Source organism: Diabrotica undecimpunctata, chromosome 5, assembly GCF_040954645.1.
Source record: "Diabrotica undecimpunctata isolate CICGRU chromosome 5, icDiaUnde3, whole genome shotgun sequence".
NCBI classification, from domain to species: Eukaryota; Metazoa; Arthropoda; class Insecta; order Coleoptera; family Chrysomelidae; genus Diabrotica; species Diabrotica undecimpunctata.
The window spans coordinates 12,723,387-12,746,167 of record NC_092807.1 but is presented as its reverse complement, the minus strand read 5'-3'; the positions used below and the strand labels follow the sequence as shown (position 1 = coordinate 12,746,167).

At 32.2% G+C, this 22,781-nt stretch overlaps 1 protein-coding gene across 2 annotated transcripts; it reads right to left on the bottom strand.

Annotated features, from left to right (window-relative positions):
• Positions 1 to 857: 857 nt before the first annotated feature.
• Positions 858 to 21,229, bottom strand: LOC140441072 (ankyrin repeat domain-containing protein 13C). Of its 2 annotated transcripts, none has more exons than XM_072531502.1 (10): positions 21,076 to 21,229; positions 20,934 to 20,975; positions 20,720 to 20,824; positions 20,505 to 20,636; positions 20,215 to 20,426; positions 13,335 to 13,466; positions 13,004 to 13,174; positions 9,675 to 9,824; positions 8,067 to 8,314; positions 858 to 1,549 (listed from the first exon to the last, which is right to left on the bottom strand). In XM_072531502.1, exons 1-10 carry the CDS (start codon positions 21,185 to 21,187, stop codon positions 1,534 to 1,536), a joined length of 1,320 nt encoding a protein of 439 aa, XP_072387603.1. In that variant the 5' UTR covers positions 21,188 to 21,229; the 3' UTR covers positions 858 to 1,533. The 2 variants fall into 2 exon arrangements, with proteins under 2 accessions (XP_072387603.1, XP_072387604.1); XM_072531503.1 differs by lacking the exon at positions 858 to 1,549 and adding an exon at positions 7,638 to 7,776.
• Positions 21,230 to 22,781: the final 1,552 nt, after the last annotated feature.

Below are 22,781 nucleotides of genomic sequence, written 5' to 3'. Positions count from 1 at the left end.
ATCCAGAATCTTAGCAAAATTTACAATTTTATATTGACTTTTGACTGAGCTATTTTGCATCTCAGAGTTTTCTTTGTTTCTTTTCTTTTTTTAAAATTTCAGTATTATTTGAATACTTGTGATCAAACTTCAATTACTAATTTAGTTTTGTTTTGTTTGAGTTATTATTTTTTCTAAACCTATTTACTAAATACTATTTTCTTTCGATTGCTTATGTTATAAATAACATTTTTAATTTCCCGCTTATTTTTAAGTTGGTAATACAGTTGGTAGTACTCAAAATTCATAAACAGTATTTTGTGAGACGTTATTTTCAAAGTTGTTTTTTGTATTTTCTCCTAACTATTTAAACAATAATTGTCCACCCACTTTCTCTTTCTGCTCGTGAAATGTGACTGAAATCAAGCCTGCAGCGACGACTGTTTTAACATGTCGTCCTTCATTTTGTTTTTAACTTTTAACGTATTTAGTAATTTTTAAAGTGTTTTTTAACAGTAACATTTTTAAGTTTAGTTGCAACTTCAGTATTATCATGTTATTTAACGTTGTTGTTTATGCCACGAATCTTACATTCGGGTAAGTTTTTTATAGTTTTTTATAGCCTTTTTTTGGCACCATTCAAATTGTTACAACATAGTAATTTTCTTTGTAGACCTTGATAAAGGTGGCAAAAAACCACCGAAAGCTTGGATTCAGAATAAATAGTACGCCTTAGCAAAGCTCTGTTTTTATTGACTACCACACCCAAAAAGAAAAAAGTATTTACATATATATATATATATATATATATATATATATATATATATATATATATATATACTGAAAAGGTATGTTTTAATGTTTCAAATAACCGCACTATTGTGGTTATAGGATTTCGTATTTTAAAACTGTGGACGTTTTGAGAGGGTTCATAGTTTAAAATGCGTTCCTATTAGGCTAGAACCCTGCTTAATGACTCATTTTAGAAAGATACTTAAACTTTTTTTATCGATATCATAACTAACCGATTGGTTGGTTAGCTTTCATAGTAGCGGTGAATTTTTTAAACCGTAGTAATCTGAGATGCACCTTTAAAACCTATCAATGATCTATATGGTCCAGATTCTTTACAGACCAAATTTCTGAGTGATTTTACTGCTTTAGCATATCTTATTTGGATAAAGATATGATAAAACACCTGTGTAATCCAATACCTTTATCAAAACCGAACCGATGGTCTTTTGATCCAAAAGTCATCAACCAAAAATACAACTATTCCAAATAAACAAGACAATTGGTGCTATAAATACTGCCTAAGGTGAACAGCATCGGAACTTCAACAATAATCGTTGAGTCGTTACTGTTATGAGCAAAACTAGTCTGATTATTGTTGGCAGTCGCTTTGCTCTTATTCTTGTACAACTTCTTGACGAATTTGGACGGACGGTGTGCCGAAGCTGCGGCTAGATGTCGCTGGCGGTCGTGGTCGTACGGCAAGAGGAACTCCGGCTTCTTCTTGTAGCTTAACTCGAACCAGTTCAGTAGCTCAGGGCGTCATAAGTCTGGAAATCTAACAAAAGCAAACATAAGCACGTTCTATATATCTGATCTCTAGTGAAATTAGGACAAAATACATATGAAATATTTACCGAGTAAATCATTGGTTATCTTTAAGATTGTTAGTAAAAACCGTTATCTTCTTTATATGGGTAAAGATTCATTTTATGGACGTAGTTTTTCTGTATTTCTATGTTTCAAATTTTGTGTGTGATCAGCTATCTAATTTTTCAGTAAATAGAGAAAATACTATATACAGCCCAGAGGACAGAAAACAATTTATGAAATTGTTTAGTTCTTCGTCACCAAAGCAGGTGGCACCTTTGGGCGCTAACAACCAACGTGGAAAGTATTTTGAGACATTAGTTGAACCTTTCGTATTTGAATTTGTATCAAACCCGAATTGACAAACGAAAAACAAAATAGGTATATCGATGGAAAGCAACCGTATATACGTATTTCTGATTATTGGTCGTCTTCAGTATGGTGCAGCCAAGTTAGAAAAGGATCATGTTAACTTAGGAAAAGATCACTACAGGAGCAATGCGACCAATTTGTGGCATTAGAGTTAGAAGACATTGATGGTGTCCAGGGCAACAACTAACAATAACCACGGATGAAGCTATAGCTACCTGAGGAAAGGAATGACAAACGTTAAAACATTTAAAACAAATAGAAAAGGTTAATGTGAGTGAATAATAAAAGTAAAATGTAATGGCATGTCTCACAAAAATGTTGCCGTCCATCGATATACCTACTTTGTTTTCCTGTTTTACGAGACAGGCCATTACATTTTACTTTTACTATATATATTTATATATATATATATATATATATATATATATATATATATATATATATATATATATTGTTATGATATGTAAAATCGAGAAAAATATTGGTTTGTTTAAAAATATTTCAAAATTCAATAACATTAAAATAATTCAGATAAGTAGGATAATATCCAACAAACATTTCGAAGAAGGAGAGTTATTAATTTCTTGAATTACCTGTACCAAACAAAAAGTAAGCTTTGCATAAATTATTTCTTTGTTATACTTGAGTGACCCGCATAATTTTAAGTGAAAACAAAAAGACAATTGAACGGGGTTTTCCAAAATACATTAATGCAGTGATTAGGGACAAATAGAAGAGATTTTAGATAGAGGTTTTTGTTAGTTTTTAAGAATTATAGAAAATATTATTTGTAAATAAGTTTTAGGAAATTTTATAATTATAGGTAAAAATTTGTTTGTTATCGAAATGAAAAAATGGGGGAATTGTGACGAGTTTTGATTGGCGGAGATTGAAAAAGGTGGGATAAGATGTAGGAAAAAGTTTTAGTGAGATTGAGGAGAGAGAAAAGAGGATCAGTCGGTTTTCCAAATTTGTAAGAGCAACGGTGATTGTTCTCTGGCAGTTCCTGAGAAGTAGCAAGCAGTAGTGTTGAATGTTAGTGAGTTTTTGTGGAGTTAGTGTATCTGACAGAAGCTGGAGCAGCAAAATATTGTAAGTCATATTTTCCTACTTATATTCCAAGAGTCACTGTTCAGGCCAACGAGAGATTCAGTTTATCGTAAAGAGAAGATATTCCAAGAGTCATTTTTCACTCGGGCCAACGAGAGATTCAGTTTATCGAGAGGAGAAAGGCTATCATAATTTGAATGATTGTTGCTTTTGAAGGAGATCATTAAGGACGATATACTTGCAACAATCTGTTGTAAGATTGCTGATTACATAGGGAGCGGTTGAGAGGAGATAATATAGTCTACAAGGAACAAGGATTTGGACCACTCATCATCAGAGAGAGATATTTTGTTTTCTGCAGTTTTTTTTCTTTTATTGATAACACAATTTTTACACTTAATTTAGAAAGGATATAAATATTTTGATTAGGAGAGTTAGAATAGTTCGGAATTTTGAGATTTCAATTAATATTGTTGGTACCATTAATTTTGATTGTTCACGTACGTAGAACAAAATTTTTGAGAATCATTATATGAGATTTGTTTATTGAAAACTTTTGAGTGTGAATTATTTCATTATTTTTATTTCAATATATAGTGTTAGATCATATGTGTTTTTTATTATTCCGGTATTCTCTGGACCTTACCTTTCACATGTAATAGCATAGATATTGAAGCACGAATTTAACCCTGAGATAAAAGAATTAAAAATTGTGATAGAGTCATAATCATATCATCTAGATAATTTTAATTAATCAAAAAAATTAATTAGCTAATTATTGCTTGGCGCACCAAGACTTTAAATATCTCATTAATATATATATATATATATATATATATATATATATATATATATATATATATATATATATATATATATATATATATTGCCCCATTCTACTACGTTTAAGGCGTGTACCTGCTTTCTGATTGAAAAGACGGCGAAATCGAATCAGACCGACGTTTGGATCATACATTTGAAGATTTCACTTGGTTCATGGAAAAATGGCACCTGTTATTTTATTTTCTACCACCTATGACTCGTTTTCACCTCGCAGGGGCAATAGCTATTTGTTCTTAGTGTGGATCATCCTCCTCTGAGCATGAACACACCAATTACACGTTTTGCATATAGGATACTGTCCATTTTAGATTGTAGAGTGAATGATAGCTTCCTTCCCTATTATTGTATTAATATCTCAGATTATGATCTTGTTTCCTCTTCGTCATAAGACTCGTTCCGTTTGTAACAGCTGTAACAGATGCATTTTTTTTCTTTTTTAGAATCCCTTAGACAATTCACCTTACCTCCTTTATTTCGAAGGTTTTTTAAGTTCGTATCCAAGACCTATGAACGTCCCAAGTGAATATTCTCACATAATTGTCCTTATTTCTTTACGTTGGCCAAAAGATTCTTCCGGTTTCTCTGATTGTGGATTTTTAACAATATCTACGACTAACCTGCCCGTTTATCCAGGCTTGAGATTGGAACTGGCAGATACTAAGCAACTAGTTCCATACGACACTTAATAGATACGGAGGTTTTGTGATCTTTTACTGTACTTTATCCCCTGCGTATTATATACTCTCTAGTGTGCTAATATATAGCAGAAACTCCAAATATTTGGACAACTTCATTGTAAATATAATCATTTTAAAATTATGATAAATATAACTGAATAAAACTGAAACAGTGTTGATTGAAAACAACGATTCATTGACACAACAAACACATAAACAGAAACTTATAAAATCAAAAATAACTTACTTAAATTTGAAATCATGGATTAATTAAAAATTAGTCTTCTTATTAGACACTTGACATGTATACACTGACGTTTCTTGCGTTCCATCGTCATAATAAATACATACACTAAACATTATTTTATGGAATAACTGTCTTAAGCCATTACCTCGTAGATTGTTATATATAATTTGATATAATTTACTAACACACGTTTGAAGACAAGGTCCCTACAGTTCCTGTATATCCGCTGCAAAGCACCTTCGTTACGAATGATATCTACCCATCTTATCCGTAAGATTCGTAAAATTCGAAGAAGTATTTTTAAAACATGGCTCGTCAAGCTGATGGCTCGGTAGTCACTACAACTTTTCGCATTTACTTTTTTGGGTATCGTCTTTTTTCTGGTCTTTATTAATATTATTGCTCATTCTATTTCGTCCATAGTTATGTTAGGTCCAGTCCCCAGATCTTTAATTTCTAGATCGGGCCTTTCATCATTAAACAGTTCCTCGATATATTGTTTCTACCTGTCCATTTTATCCAAATCAGTGATAAATCAGTTTGTCGTTGCTATCAACGATGTTATTTGTATGTTTTTTGTACTGACCTGTTACTTCTTTAATTTTTTTTTATACACATTAAATGCATCATGTTTTCCCTGTAACTCTTCAATTTCCAAACATTTGTTTTTGTTCACATGTTTGTATACCGGATGTTATTTAAACAGAACTTCTAATATTGCGTAACTTGAGGTAGTCTGGTGGTTTCCTTTGTTTCCTTAGACATGATTCTGTCTGTTTTTCAATGTGCAATCAGTAAGTTGTCATTCCGTAGTATTCGTGGTCTTCCTACTGATCGTCTTCCTATTGGGGAACCGTCTCTTGCTGTCTTTACTACTCTATTTGTGGTCATTCGGCTTATATGATCGTTTTATTCTACTCTTTTATTTCTTACCCAGTTCTTGATGTTCTCCACCTTGCATCTACGTCGTATATCTGTACTTCTAGCTCTGTCCCATAGTGTCTTACCATCAATTTTTCTAAATGTTTTCATCTCTGCTGTTTCTAACATCCTTTTTGTCCTCTCTGTGTCAGGTCGTGTCTCTGCTTCGTATGTCATTATTGGTGTGATGCCTGTTTTGTAAATTCTGCCTTTCGTTTCTTTCCCGATATTTTTATTTCTCCATATTATTTAATTCAGGCAGTTTGCGGCTCTGTTTGCTTTATTCACTTGATCTTCCACTTCAGTTTCGAGCTTTCCGTAGCTAGATAATGTGATGCCTAGATGTTTAAACTCCATCACTTGTTCTATTATCTGACCTTCTAGCTCCAATTTACATCTTAGTAAATTTGCTGTTGTAACCATGCATTTTGTCTTTTTTTGGGGAAATTAACATATCAAATTTTCTGGAGGTTATATTAAATTGGTGCAACATACTTTGTAAATAGTCTACACTTTGAGAGAGTAGTATTGCGTCGTCTGCATAGCAGATTATTTTAAGTTGTTGTTTGGTCAGATCTGGTTCTCCGTACTTTAGGAGTTCGTTCGGTATTCTTTCCTTTCCTGGTAATTTTCTATTTTTTTAATTTCTCTAATGCTTCCTTTACCTCTTCCTCCTCAATATTTATTTCTTCGTTTGCGTCACCTCTGGTGTTGGTGGTTCATTATCGTCACCTTTAGCAAATAGGGATCGAAAGTAGTCTACCCAGGTTTCCTTCTGAATGTGTTTCGTTTTTATTAGTTCATTCATCTCATTTCTGCGTCTTTTGATCATTCTCCATATTTCTTTTTGTGTTCCGTAGAAGTCGTGTTCCATCTGTTCTGAGAAGCTCTGTCAGTGTTCCCTTTTTATTTGTTTAACTAAAGTATTCGTTTCATTTCTCATTCGTTTGTAGTGGTTATATGCCTGTTGTGCTTGTTGTGTTCTGTATTGTAAAAAGGCACAATTATCACAGTACTATAAATTCCCGCTTAGAGCATCTGAGAGTGAAGTAAAAATTTTGGTCTTCGCTCGCTCGCCAGAAACACGAGTGGAGAGAAGTTGTGATTTTATTATTGAGAAATATATTATGGTTTCCTTAATTTCCGATTTACCTTTTGGTCACATAAGATAAAACTTGTCCAGCTGCCTATTTATGGGAGGGGAGGTGATGCAGTGTCTGTAATTCATCAACTTGTTTGCTGGAAGGCAGTTTCTCCAGTTATTCTTTATTAAAAGTACCTGCAAAGCCTGCAGTCAAAGTATAATAAAACAAAGAAAAATTTACTCTTATGCTTAATCCATTTACAGAGGTGAAATTTTCTTAATTTTAAAATGTGCAGTGGTCAGTGAAGTGTTTATCATTGTAACATTGTAACTTGTATTATTGAGAGCATTTTTAAAATCAAATATTTTACCAGGTCATAGAGAAAAATAAGATTTAAATTTTTATAAATATATATGTTAGAAGGTATCATTTTGTAATGGACATTTCTGTTTTTTTTTAATGAAATTTGTCCAGTTACCATAATGAGTTTTTGATCCAGCAATAAACTAGTAGGTAACCACTTTGTACTCTTTTTGTCTATACTAAACTTACCTTCCCTTGAACAATAGGTAAATAATTCTAATAATTTTTAATAAAGACCACATAAAGTAAGTGAGATTGTTTATTTTTGCTTTGGAAACATTTTAGGAAAATATTTAACCTATTTGTTCTATTTTTTTATAAATTTGTTTTGACCTTTTTTCCTTTTTATTTAGTTCCAATTTTTAGTTACTTTCCTTTCAGTCAGTACGATTCACTTTTTTACTTTCTTTCTGGCTTCCGTATGCCCGTTTAGAGATCTGAAGACCCACTTCCCAAAGCTAGCAGTTGTGTCCTTCAAAACACGGAACATGGAATTCTTCGTCTAACTTAAATTCCAAGACAAAACTTCCCCTTGGGTTAGTTTCATTTCCCAAAATAATACTCAACTTCTGGGCATCCAGGTTTAATTTTAGTTACGATTGTACCCTTCTGCGTTTCGAGGAATTTTTATACACGTCTAAAAGAAAGACAATAGTATTTCACAAAGCAAACAAAGCCAGTTTCCCTAGAACGAAACAAATAGGAAAGTTGACATAATGCTTGTGAATAGTAACAAAGTGACAAAGGGATAACCTGCAGTACAAGTGAGAGTAAAAGTGTTTATTCAAATAAGGGTATAAGTGTTTGAGAATTCTAAAATAATATGCAAAAAAATTTATAATAGGTATCTATTTAAAAATATAAAAAAAAATAAAATTCTCAGTAATATCACTCAATTAATCAATATGTTAAGATATATTCTTTTACCTTGTGGGATCTTCAACATAGTTCTTTGGTATCATAAACAGATGCTTGGGAATGTCATCTCTGAACTCGAAATGCTGGAATGTGATTTTGGCCGTCACGGTAGGCAAAATCGGTATTTCAACTTTTACTGGAAAACCGTTAGGCAGCTTGAACGTTATGAAATCCCTCAATTTAGAAAAATGTTTGAATGGTGCTATTACTTCCAAGACGTTCAAGAGCATTTCGACAGACAGAGGAAAGTCTGCACTCTGAAAAACAATAAAAAATGGTTATACAGTATTAAAAGAAGTTAAGGGGTCGATAGCAACACAAAACAATCTAAATTCAAGTCAAATCAAAGTAATTTATTATTGTTGGCTGTAACATCATAACAGATGAGACTTCCCTCTCCCACTTTTCTATTTTTTACATTATTAATTTAGCTTTAATATGCAAGCTGTAAAAATCAAGAGGAGAGAAGCGGAGCCCTAAGATTGACTCTAGGCTCGTGTGAAAATGCTGAGAACTCAGTAGACGGGCGGAACTTAACATGAATTTGTCGGAAGAGCAACTGCAAAATATTTCTATTCAGAGTACCAAGAAGCATCGTATGCGACCGGAAAAAAGCCTAGATCGGAAGTCAACATAACTCACACTGGGTTAATACTGCAGAAATCAATCAGGAATCAGCTTTAAGTAATAACTGGTTTCCTTCCTGGGCATGCGCCAATCAAGTCACATCTACATAAATTGGGGCTATTTCATAGAGATTTAAGCTGCTGACTCTGTAGTAGAGAACCTGAAACAGTCAACCATTAGGCCGCAGGCGACAAACACTTTTAGGAGACTCCAAAAATATACGGTACCCAACCACTAGACCTGTACAAGCTGGTGCAGGATTCCAAAATTCTGAAATGCATATGATGAATATATAGAAGAACTACAATAGTCCAATTAGCTATAGTACGATCGGTTTATAACAGGCGGCTTAATAAATCAGCAACATCAGATAATCATCTAAATTCTCAGCTACCGAGTTTTTTCAGAAAAGCAGAAAACTTCATTTCTCCCAGTCTTATTGAGCTCCGTACCAACGCTGAATCAGCACAGGACTGTCCATTATATGCAAGACTGGCCACAAACTGTCACAACAACTAATAATTACCAGACAATACCACAAGTTAACAGCTACGTTTATTTGAGCACCAATATACATGATCAGTGAGATAGTCAGTAGAACTTTTTCAATCGTAAACTTATATACTGCATCGGTATCACTCATAGGTCTTGTCAAAGTCCATTAACTCTAAGAGCAATTATAAAATAATTCTCAAGTACGCAAAAACTGTAGAGCAGTTGTTAACTGCTCGTATATTAATTAGATATTTTATCTTTCTATTAGTTTTTTATTTAGATATTTTGTAAGAGGGCAAAGTGTAAAGTTCTCGACATAATAGGTACCAAATGTTCCGAATTTGTGACTAAAAATCATTTTAGGTTAAATAAAGATAATATCTGAGGTAAAAGGATATTTTAAAGACATATCATTTCATAAAAAACTCGATTTTAGTGTTTTAGTACAACACCGAGAACTTTTTGCCTTACCCTCGTATACAACAGAATATTTACCATGGCTATCGTCGCCTTAAACGCTTTTGTGGATTCTTTGTACACCAGATCTCGTCCTAGCCTAGGATAATTATTTACATCGGCCTGAACGTACTCTGGCCAGGTTACTTTCTTATCCGGTGGAGGAATTAAACTATTTCTTCGAACAGGCTAAAAGAGGAAACAGATACATTATAACAAAAATACAAAATTAAATAAATCATACATTTAGTATTATATATATATATATATATATAATAATATATTATATATATATATATATATATATATATATATATATATATATATATAATATATATATTCATATATATATTCTTATATATATATATATATATATATATATATATATATATATATATATATATATATATATATATATATATATATATATATATATATATATATATATATATATATATATATATATATATATAATTATCTTGTTTTAATTGCAGGTGATTTTAATATAAATTTGAGCATTGAAAACAACAATAAAACAAATTTTCTTACCATGCTAAACACTTTTAATATATTTCCTTCAATTTTAGATTACACACGCATATTCGAAACCTCTAGAATCATGTATTGACAACATTTTAACAAACTGTGAGTTTTTTGAAGCTAAGTATTAGTCACTCATATTATCTGATCACTCAGCACAAAAGTTGACCTCTCGGGTCTCTGACAACCATAATGTGAATATTATCAAGAGAAGGGTTATTAATCAACAAAATAAGGAACACTTTAGATCCATGCTTGGAGAACAGTGGTGGGAACAAGTATTTAATACATCTGAAAATGTTAATAAACAATGGGAAATGTTTATGCAAATACTATTTCCTATCTTCAATTACTGCTTTTAAGAAAAAACGGTAATATCAAATCAAATAAAAGAACGGTAACATATTATAACAGCATAGAACTGAAACAGTGTAAACAGCCCCTTAAATATTTATTAGTGCTTAGTAGGATAGATACTAAATATGAGGAACAGTATCAGCAAACAAAACGAAATTACAACAAAATGTTAGTAGAGTCACGGAAGTTGCAGTATAGGTATCGAATTAAAAACAGTGATAATAAATCAAAATGTTTATGGCAGATAGTCAGGGAAATTAGAGGTACTAATCAAACGGAAAATAGTTTAAAAATATCTGGAGATCCTGCAAATGTAAGTAATAATTTTAATAAATTTATCCTTGAAATAGCCTCAAAATTGTTGCGTGATATACCAACTATAAAGTTTAGTAGCAACATAACACTAAATACTAATACATACTATGTATCTAACACCACTAACCATTAATGAGGTAATTGTTTGAATGCCAAAGTTGAAGAATAAATATAGTTCAGGAAATGATAATTATATGAAATAGCTTAATAAAATGTTGTACCTTTGTACACGAAGCCACAGTATCAACTACAATATGCCTGCGCATAGACTTTCTATCAGAGGGGCTTCCGATGTATGCATGTGTAAAATTTTATAATAAATTGCCGGATGTGATTAAAATGGAAAACAATTTTAACAGCTTTAAGCAATATGTAAGCGATCTTATAATAGATCTTGAACCATATTCGGTCAATGAATATTTGGTGAGATAGATAAAGGTTGGAGGAAACAAAACTTGTTTTTTGTTGTTTTATTCAATACGTACATGTGATTTAAATTTTTTTATCTTGTGTATGTGTAAGTATTTTAATTGTATATTTTTATTACTTTTGTATTTCTTGTATTGACACTATTCACTTTAATTGAAGTCATTTAAATCGTGTATTTGTTTGTCAACCAATTCTTGTAAATAAAGATATTTCTATTCTATATATATATATATATATATATATATATATATATATATATATATATATATATATATAGAGAGAGAGAGGGAGAGAGAGAGAGAGAGAGAGAACAGAAATATAAAAAATTGAGTATACGAACAGAATACTTTGCAACGTGAAGGAGAAACAGAATTCCCAAAGCACTGATGCTGTTTATTTAATTTGAACAAATTAATATCTCCTCTTGAAAAAGTTCATGTTGTGTATCACATTCCTTACGCTGAACGTAATATAAAGGTGGGTACACATATGCGAGCCGAACGGTATACGTACAGTACGCGTACAGATCCTTGAAAAATATTCTACATCGTACTAATCGCATACTTATCTCGATCCATGGAAAGCTACAAACCAACAACGAACACACATGTGCGAAATGATTCATTTTATTTATAATTTGGGTACTGATTTATGTTCCTGTTTTTGCTTGTTTAACAAAAATAAAATTATGTACAGTAATCATCGACGTATAAATAAAGATTTTATCTTTATTTATACGTCCATGACAATAATCAGTTTACTGTTTTCTCACGTCTCTCTAGGAAGGAACACGTCATTCACACAATGTCGTCTCTCTAGGAAGGAACACGTCATTCACACAATGTCGATTTGATGACACAATAAAAATGTTCGCTGCGTCTAGTAAGCGCGCGCCGTCCAAACTGAAAGCCGAGCTTCCTTTGAAGTAGTGAAATAAACCGCAACAATTTGGTTCGCGACGAGTCACGATGAAACAGTACGCAAGTGGTTTTTTCTGCCGTACACATTAACGAATATAGCGTTCACAAACGGTTCGCGAACAGTTCTGCTCGCAAATGTGTACCCGCCTTTAAAGGCGGTACACATGGTAAATGACGTGTTCCTTCCTAGAGAGACGTGAGAAAACAGTAAACTGATTATTGTCATGGACGTATAAATAAAGATAAAATCTTTATTTATACGTCGATGATTACTGTACATAATTTTATTTTTGTTAAACAAGCAAAAACAGGAACATAAATCAGTACCCAAATTATAAATAAAATGAATCATTTCGCACATGTGTGTTCGTTGTTGGTTTGTCGCTTTCCATGGATCGAGATAAGTATGCGATTAGTACGATGTAGAATATTTTTCAAGGATCTGTACGCGTACTGTACGTATACCGTTCGGCTCGCATATGTGTACCCACCTTTACACTTGTTACATAGGGAAGACTGGGCGGTCACACAGGGGTAGATTAACCTCACACCGTAGTGATATTAATTTATCCGAATATTCTTGCGGTTTAACACAACATGCTATTTCATCAAAATACAAGGTCAATTTTTAAGAGATTAAAATTCTTTGCAATGAAAGGACATACACTAAAAGACAGTTTTTGTTGCTACTACACATGCTACCTTAAGTTAAATATAAAACTAATGTTTAATCAGTAAACAGATCAGTGCTTTTGGAATTCAGTTTGTCCTCCATGTTGTCCAAACAAAAAATAATAATTTTCTTACAGCGCCATTTTGGTCGAAGTTTTGTATGTTTCCACCTTTCGTCAAACTTTCCAGGATTGCTTTATTTTTCTGTAAGTCATCCGATGACAGATGCTCTCGTCGTTTTCGACTTTCCAAATGCAGTCCATGGACTGTGTATAAGTCGCTTTCATATTGGCCAGCAACTAATTCCTAAAAAACGTATTAAAAGATTGGATAGAGAACATCTTACATATCTTTAAAGGCTTGAAATTGCACATTGACATGATTAGCATAAAAAAGAAAATTTTTATTTCGCTTTTACTATCTCTCATAAATATTTTTTAACATATACATTGGAAATTTGATATACCTTTCTATCTTCTCTAAAAATCCAACCAGATTGAGCTCTAGCAAACGATATGCTCTTCGTTGAGATTTGTGCTGCCATGATATCTGTTGACATTAACAGATCTACTTCATCTTCTATTTCCAACTCGCTTTCCTATGAAATAATAAAAAAAATCAATTTTAATACCTATTTATACCTAATAACATAAATCATAATAGGGATAACGACTTCCACTAGAAACGACCTAGATCAGATGCTAAAAACTGTAGAAACTTTGTAGAATGACATTAATATGCATTTCGAACTAAAAAAATGCTGTCTTCTAAATATAATCAGAAGTAAGATTCAGCGCGAAGGATTCGATTTGCAAATTGACCAAATCATCAGCGCTATGGATGAACATGATATGTACAAATATCTTGTGAGTAAAATAAGCTCAAAAAATTGCCCATATACAAATAAAAACCGATATAACTTCAGAGTTCATAAGAACGAAGACAGTTACAAGAAAAACTAAGACTTGTTAAGACAAAACTAAACACTGCTTAAAATGAAGGATAAAAAATGCGCACCTGGATAAACCGTAAATGTTGGGTAGGTAAACCGTAAATGTTTCTTGAAACAGACGATTTCCTACTTGCCATTCAGGATCAGGTTATAACAACCAAAAATTACCTAAAATATATGGCAAAAAATCTCAGATATTTGGATTTCTTTGTTCCCCATTCTGTAGCCATGACCTTTACGTACTCCTTGTATTATTTCGTCCATTATTATATTAAAGAGAAGTGGGCTTAACGAGTCACCCTGTCTAACTCCGCTTTGTACTCAGATGCCAAACGAAATGACAAATGCCAATATGCATGTCAAGTTCAAGAAACCATTCAACATTTTATCGGTGGATACCAGGCCTTTGCTGCAACTGAATATAAGTAAAGGCATAACTCAGTAGGAAAGATATTCCATCAAGAGATAGTTAAAAAAATGGAGCTCCTCAAAACCAACCATCTCCCTTAATAACCGTAATGGTATGCTTGAGACTGATTACTACAAGCAATACTGGGATCGCAAAGTACCCACATACCAACCAGTAGCACATAATGACCAGATTCCATACCAGTTAATAAATTAAACAACACTAATTGATGTGGCGATATCTAACACAATAATCTGCATATAACGAGACAATGGATAATGGAAAGGACTCAGACGATATATATTATAAACAAGTGATGGATTCGACTGTTATTTGATGGAAATTCATTTTATTTAACAATAAAACACTGAAAACTTTTGTTTTTGATGCCTTTCTCAAGTGATCTATTTTCGGTATGCGTTTACACTTTATAGTCTTCAACTGAATAAGTTGAAGAGAGGAGAGCTGTTTGTCTCAAGTTGGTCATTCAGAATTATATCCGTACTTTTAATTTGTTAATTTCCATAGACTCTAATAAAAATATCTTAAGGCCTTTATTTTGAATGTAAAGAACTAGAAACTGGTCATAAAAAGAATCATTATGGTCAAGAAGATGAAGTGCGTAAGTAGAATCTGTTTTTCTATTATTTAATGCCCTTTTGTGTTCTGATACACGTTTATTTAAAAGTTCTACCAGTTTGACCGATGTAAGTTTTGGGGCAGTCGCCACATTTTAAGTTTGTATGTAAGTAATTTTTTGGTCACTTGTTATTCTTAATATATTTGCTTAAGTTGTTTGTTTTTACCAGCTTTCAACAACAACTAACAGACTTGTGGGAGTTTACAAGGATACTTGTAGGAGTTTTATTGATCACAATTTGGAGAAGAAAAAAAAAACAAAGTGACCTTGCTGCTTCATTTTTTATTTAAAATTTTTCACATATGAATCCAAACACATTATCAGTTCATCTAAACACAGTAAAATAATCTTACATCCATAGCTTGCAAACTACCAGTTTGTATCAAATACCAAATTTTTGGTCAAACTGGCTGAGGGTTTAATAGCAAAGACAGAAACACAGTAACTCCAAATAAAACGAAGAAAAAAAAAAGAAAAGATCAGTAGGCAGGTTCTTTAAACAGACAAAATTACTACAAAATGTAGGAGACCATTTAATTATTGAAGAAAGAGGAAGAAAATGGTGTTCGATGTTCTACAAGAACATCGCACACCGGACAGATTTTGCACTGACTGAGGAACCTAACATGTATTAATAGAAAAATTTTAATTACTAAAATTCATATTGAATCTATCTTACGGTATTTTTGCAATCAACCTTTTATTTTAATAAACTATTATTTACTTGGAAATACTAACAATGGAAAAACCAGAAATGTATTTTATAAACAATGATCAATTTACGATTTTTTTTAAAGAGAAAATATTATTTACTACGTTTAAAACGGTTTTTACTGTCATACCGAACATCCTAATCACTAATCAGTTAATCAATATGTATAATCTTTAAACAATAATTTGTTCTAAATAACAATAGAAAATAAAATCTAAAATAACAATTCTTATTCCAAATCCTAACTCAATTAATTCTCTATATGTTCAATTGCTAGAATCGATGTAATATTTGGTTTAATAATTTATTTTTTTCTCAATCTCAAAAGTATCTGTTTATTTTTAATCACCTTCTAATAATATTTTGTAATGTTATAGAGCGGGTAGCGGGTAGGAACTCCTCTGGATAGTCCTATCGGGGAAAATGAATCAATCCCTGCCCTCCGCAGATTTCAGGGGTTTCCTGGCCCGGGAAACTAGTGCCTGCTTAGGGTCCCTTGTCCAGGGTTACGGATGAAGTCCACAACGGCAGCCGCGGCGGAGAAGAATACCTTCGGTACGGCGTGGATGGCGGAAGTGGCAATCCTCTGATTGTAGAGATTGTATAGAATCACTTGCCAACCTGCTCGGCAAACGTGGCGTTTTAAATATGCTAATACCTCCCAAGTTAAAGATGTCGAGTATCAATACGAAATTACCCCAGGTGAGTAGAGTTATACACTCAGAATCTCACATTGAGGAATCAGTCAGCCTCATGGATTCTGGGGGAGGCAAATATTCGACTGAATCTAATAAGAAAAACTATCCATCATTGCTTCGTATAGCCACTTACAATATATGAACTATGAGGACCCAAGAACACCTTGACGAACTAGAACAAGAGCTCTCAAATATCAAATGGGATATAATTAGACTGTGCGAAACTCGCTTACCAGAAGCATGTACCATCTTAAAATCTGGTAACCAGCTATACCAGAAAAATTCCGTAGAAAATAATCACATAGGCGCTGTAGCGTTCCTGATAAACAAACGAGTATCAAACAGATATATCTTGTGATCGATTTGAACAGCAGATACAGCTTACAGATAATACATGGATATGCACCGAGAGGAAACTCAACAGACGAGAAAGCTGAATCATTTTACGAGGATCTCACACAGCAAGAAATCAAGAAAAATCACACTTCGTAATAATCATAGGAGATTTTAATGCAAAAATTGGAACAAAAGAAGAGGGCGACACATAATATATCGGTCGCCTAAACAACGAAAATTTATTTTGTCTCAACACTTTCTTTAAAAATCTAAACAAAGTAAATGGACATTGTCAGCCCAGACAAGAAAACTAAGAACGAAATAGACTACATACTCTCCAATAACAAAAACATATGCACCGACGTGACAGTACTAAACAAATTCTATACCGGGAGTGACCATAGATTGGTTAGAGCGAATATTAAAATACAGACGTAGAACGAAACAAACTTATTAAACGAGAACGATACCCAACCACCGATGTCCTGTTTCAAAAACAAACGGAATACCAAAAAGGGCTAAGCACAAGACTAAAATCAATAGAGACACTGAAACAAATGGATATAAACGGACTAGCCAATAAAATAAAAGTAACTGTAACAACATCGGTTAAGAATATATGCTCAAACACGAAAACAGCAAAAACATCTAAACTACAACCTAATACAATTAAACTACTCCAAGAGAGACGAAACAGAATAGATCGAACTTAGGACAGCTTCAAAAGATTAAACAAAAACGTGAAGAAAGAAATTAGAAACGATCATAAAAACTATACTTACAATCTAATAAAAGATAAAATACAAGATAACTGCAATATGAAAGTACTGAAAGCAAAAAACTCAAGCGACATAACAAAAATCATAGAAATAAAAAACGAGAAAAACGTCACCGTCCGAGACAGAAAGGAAATAAGCGATTGAAAAATTCTACACTAAATTATACTCGGTAAATACACAACCACAACAACGACGTACTGAACGAACAATAATTAACGCCGGCTCAGAAGAAATACTGGACATAACCGACTATGAAATAAGAATGGCCCTAAATCAACTAAAAACGAATAAATGTTCGGGAGCGGATAAAATTACAATTGAAATGTTGAAAATTGGTGGCAGAAAAATGAAACAGGTATTAAATATTTTATTTAATAAAGTAATGGATGAAGGAAAGATTCCTCAAGAATGGTACAACTCCGAAGTCATTCTACTATTCAAGAAAGCAAACAAAGCAAACATCGAGAATTACCGACCAATATCCTTGCTATCACATCTGTATAAATTACTAACTAAAATCATAACCAACCGCCTAACGAACGGACTGCAATATTTTAACAAAAGAGGTGAAATTTCATCCATACCAGTTGCATTCATCCATGGCTGTTTTTAATTGTAATGCAGCTTATTTCTGTACACAATTAAAGAATAGGCAAGAAAAAAACCCTAATTAAGCTTAGCTAATGATTGTTATCATTTAAAATACACTATATATACACATATTTATGGTATAATATTAACACTTAATGAGGTGCAATATAATTATGTCCTTAAATAGTTAAAATATTATACAATGTGCTTTGTGCATAAAGTTTTTTTGCTTTATTTTATAATCACAAAAAAAACAGAATATTTTTACAAGATTAGTGCTTGTATTTCCCTTATTTTCCTATTGCTTTAAAAAAATTTTATAGTATAACAGTACTATTTTAGAAGAAGGCGAAAGCTGCTTTTGGGGAAGATATTTCCCCACATGTAGCTTTTGATTGACTATTTGATACATATAGGTTATATATAAAAGATCATGCATAAATTTACTTATGTCTTAGTCAGATATGAGTAAGTAATATACTACCAAAGAATATAGATGCATATAGAACGTAAAACATAAAAGGCACTGTCAATTTTTAGTCTCTGCAGAAGTTATACACATGTAGTAGAAAAAAAGTTGAACAAGATTTTAGTTCCTTATTGTATCACTAGAGAGCGGTCATGTCAGCACTATTGCTGCTTCTAAAATATGAAAGAGTGGGGCAAAAAATGCAACTTTACGATATTTTCTTATGTAGATGCTGTGTGGTCATAGAATGCTTAGCATTAAATTTTTGCATCTTACAAAATTAGTGATAAAATCCTACTAATGCAGCTTTCTTTTTCTTTTTTGAAGAAAATAAATTATTATTTTACCTTTTAATAACTGAATCTTTTTAGAAAAAATATTGTTATTCAAATTTTTAATTGAAATATGTACAAATCTACAAATAATATAATTAAAACTCTCTTCTTATAAACTATAAATAAAATTAATTACAAGTCATTCATTGGGAAAGAAAGCCCAACAAATTCTAAGGTGTGATCAAAAAACAATTGCTGATCTTGTTAGTACACTAGAAGTGCTGTTTAGCACATACACCAAAGAATTATTTTTTACAATTTGAAAATCCGAAATTATAAAGTATAATTTCGGATTTTTAAAGTCTCAAAAAACGCCTCTCGAGAGCTCAACAAAGGAAGATGAGTGAAAAGGCAAAAATGGTTGCTGAGAAATGGACCATAGCAAATCCCAAGAAAACCAAATCAGAAATACCTGAGGATAAAAAGAGACTTCAGGTGAATATCATCACCACCCTCTAGGTGCTCTAAGGACCAGACTAAGTCATAAAGCACGGTGACAAAAGTCTTCAGACTGGTGATAGCATACAGATATATGTAATTGCTGATATGTTTATTTCTCTAATGATATTTTTCCACATATTTAATCAGTTTAATTCATGATTATATTGAACAATAACACTTTACATAGAAATTTCCTCACTCCTTTATTATCCTTACACTCAGAGTTCAAAGTACACACTGTTACGCAAAACAGTATTATTTGTTTTTTTTTTTTCCTAAGTTAATGGCACTGGCAAAGCCAAAAGGCCAGTCAAGTAGTATTATTTGTTTAATTAATACATTTCATGAATTTATTTTAAAAAATCATCTTTGCTGGATCTTTAAAATATTGAAAAAGTATTAATCCATCATTTTTTACTTTTTTAATCCACTTGACTAATTTCAAAAATATATTAATTAATCAAATAGTACTTTGTATCATATAGGATGCCTACTTTTGAACCCTGAGTATATTCCTTACCATCCTTGTGGGAGATAAGTTCCTTGCTTGGTTCCTATTGTTGTAACAAATTAATTAATCATTATTAACATTGTTATAAGCAAATTAATATTAGCTAAGAGCAGCCATATTTACACATAAAAAGTTTTTAAATTATCTACTGTTATGTGTCTAAACTATCTACTATTCTTATCTTTAAAACATTTATGATTTCTCATATGGTTTTATTTTATTTTTTTTTGGTTTTCAATATATCTGCAACATTAAAGTTAAATAGCTCCATTCATAGTTCTTTCCCACTTCCCCTTAACTATGTCTTTCATGACATGGTGTTAAGACAACAACTGGTTTGAGTTTATGCAGTCGCCATCTTCTGGAGTGTTTTGAAGTATAATAACTGTGACCAAATCGCACATTTCAAATGCCCTTCTATATGCGTCTATATTCTTTGGTACTACTGTATAGTATAGTGATTCAACACTTACCTCATGCCTTACTTTTTGATATACTTTAGATACATTATCTAATACAGTCAGGCTCTCATTTGGTTTTGCATGTCCATTAAAAATAAATGATATATCTCCTCTTTCCCATCTCATATCAGAAAAGTCTACTAAGGTTGTATCTAATCTAATATTTGCCCCACTTTTATATATTTTGCATATATCAGAAGGCAAGATTCTAGAAACTAAAGGTACTGAAAAATAAAATATAAATATAAGGTATAAATAAGACAATAAGCTATATAGTAGCAGCATATTATACTAATACTAACCCCAGGAATGGAAGTCCCATTTTAACTCCATGTAGAAGTCATCTATTTTACTTAAAGCTTTTACTAAATTCGGTCTTCTTTCTTCCATTTGTTCCCTAGATTGCTGCCTAAATTTTCTAACCAAAGAAGAAACTACAAAATGAACATGGTTAAACAGTGGGTTAGTCATCCAAATGTTAAAAGTATAAAACAGTTACAATTTTAAAAATACTTACTTGTGGGCCGATTTCCATAGCTCACAGCTTCCGCCAAAACGGTCCAACCTAAACCATTTTTCACTTTTACAGGAGCGTCATGTTTTAAAAGCAGCTGAACACATTCTAAAATAATAACCCAATTATTGTCTCATTAGCACTATTTAATAACTTGTTAAGTCTATTAAAAATATGAGTCAAGTGCAAAATTATAATATTAAAAATATAAACAAACCTTTCCTTCCTAGCATAACAGCCAGGTGTAGGGCAGTATTACCTGAAAAAAGATAAATAATCAAATTTATTGATAATAATAACCTCAAAATTTTTGTTTAGATTCGTAATTTGAGCTGATATTCGAGAATAAGTTGTCTTACCGTGTTTATCTTTTGAGGCCACATCGTGTTTTCTTATTAAACGAGAGAGACTAGGTAAATCATTTTCGAATACTGCTTTATGAAGCGGAAAACCATCACTTTCATCCGCCATCACAATGTCACAACTGGAAAATGAAGTGGGTAGATGTCAGATGAAAAATTACCTGTCGATAAACGTCAAAACAAAATGACAAATATCCGAATCTTCTTTTTTTATGTAAAACAGAATCTTGTTGGTCTTTTGTTAATTAGATGATGAACTAAAAAATCATATTTAAAATTTACCATCGAATCTATAATAATACTTCCAATTCCAACATGTATCAGAATCTCGTATGGAGGTATATAATATATATATCCTTATATTATAAGGATATGAGATTGGATAGGAAACTATATAAAGAAATAAATGACGAACGTCACAAATGCGACTACAGGCTTAAGATTGGACAAAGATAGCTCCACGACCTAATATAAGATGAATAAATCAGTTAACTTAAGAGCACATATCCTGTATCGTTTATGGTTCAATTTTGGTCTTATATAAGGCTCAAACTGACCATCTATCATTATGACAAACGCAATATATTGTTTCAGATTTATATTATTCTTGGAACAGTTGACACATCATCAGCTATCTTATGTAGGTGGTATATAAAGAAACTAACAAATCTTCATCAATGTTTTTTAAAGAAACAAGAGTATTTTTATGTTTAACCCGTAGTTACTGTTCCAGTTATTTTAAAACCAAGTTGATTTATAGAGTACCAGTTGCTTTCCACCCAGCTTTCTTTTTTTTTTCTTCCAGAAGTGTTCGTGTAGGTACAATAAGGGTAACTTTCTTGTTTCAGAAGTAACTCGTGATTTAGGAGTCACTGCATTAAGTTGCAGTATTTGCACTTGGATACATTCACAGCTTTCTGGGTTGTCAGGCTATTAGAGGGAGACATGTTGGATGGGATAGAGCCACTGTTCTGGTAGCTACTTGATCAGGAATAACTGAGCTTTTTGTTGTTTATTAGTGTTTCACTAAATTTCCTCCCCAGACTCCAAGCTGTTCTACTAGAATGTCTCAAGTCTAAATTTTCAGTTGTATACGTCCATTGTGTTTCCTGTTTTCCTTGTTATCGTCGATCTGCTCTGGTAGATATTCTTTTCTACAACCTCTTGGAATCGCTTTTTTTCACCTTAAATAATAGCTTTTCTAAAGCGATCCCGGTTGCCGACTTCTGATACAATCCACTTTATGGACTTTTCTAAGCATGCAGTGTATTTATTCCAGTTACGTTCATTAAAGCTCCATTGAGATCTTGGCACAGATATAATAATTGATATTTTGAGACCCACTTTCAGAAAGATAGGTCGGTGTTGTGAGTGAGGAATCTTGTTATGGACTTTCCTTGATTAAGGACTGGCTGGAGGCTGATGAGTTGAGCACAGTCATATAAGTTTCCATACAATGACAGGAGATTTTTGTGTTTTATTACATTTGTTTTCAACATGGCGGTGCGGTCATCTACCACAAATTTAGAGTATCTTGAAAGGTTTGCATATTAAGGTAAATGAGCGAAAAAATAAATGAAACAACTGTGTAGTAGTAGAAATATAGGATCTTATTACATTAAATAATTAACGTGTAGTTAGAATGTACAGCAGTATTTAACAAATAACAATGTATATACAATTTCAAAAAAGCTACTCTATAA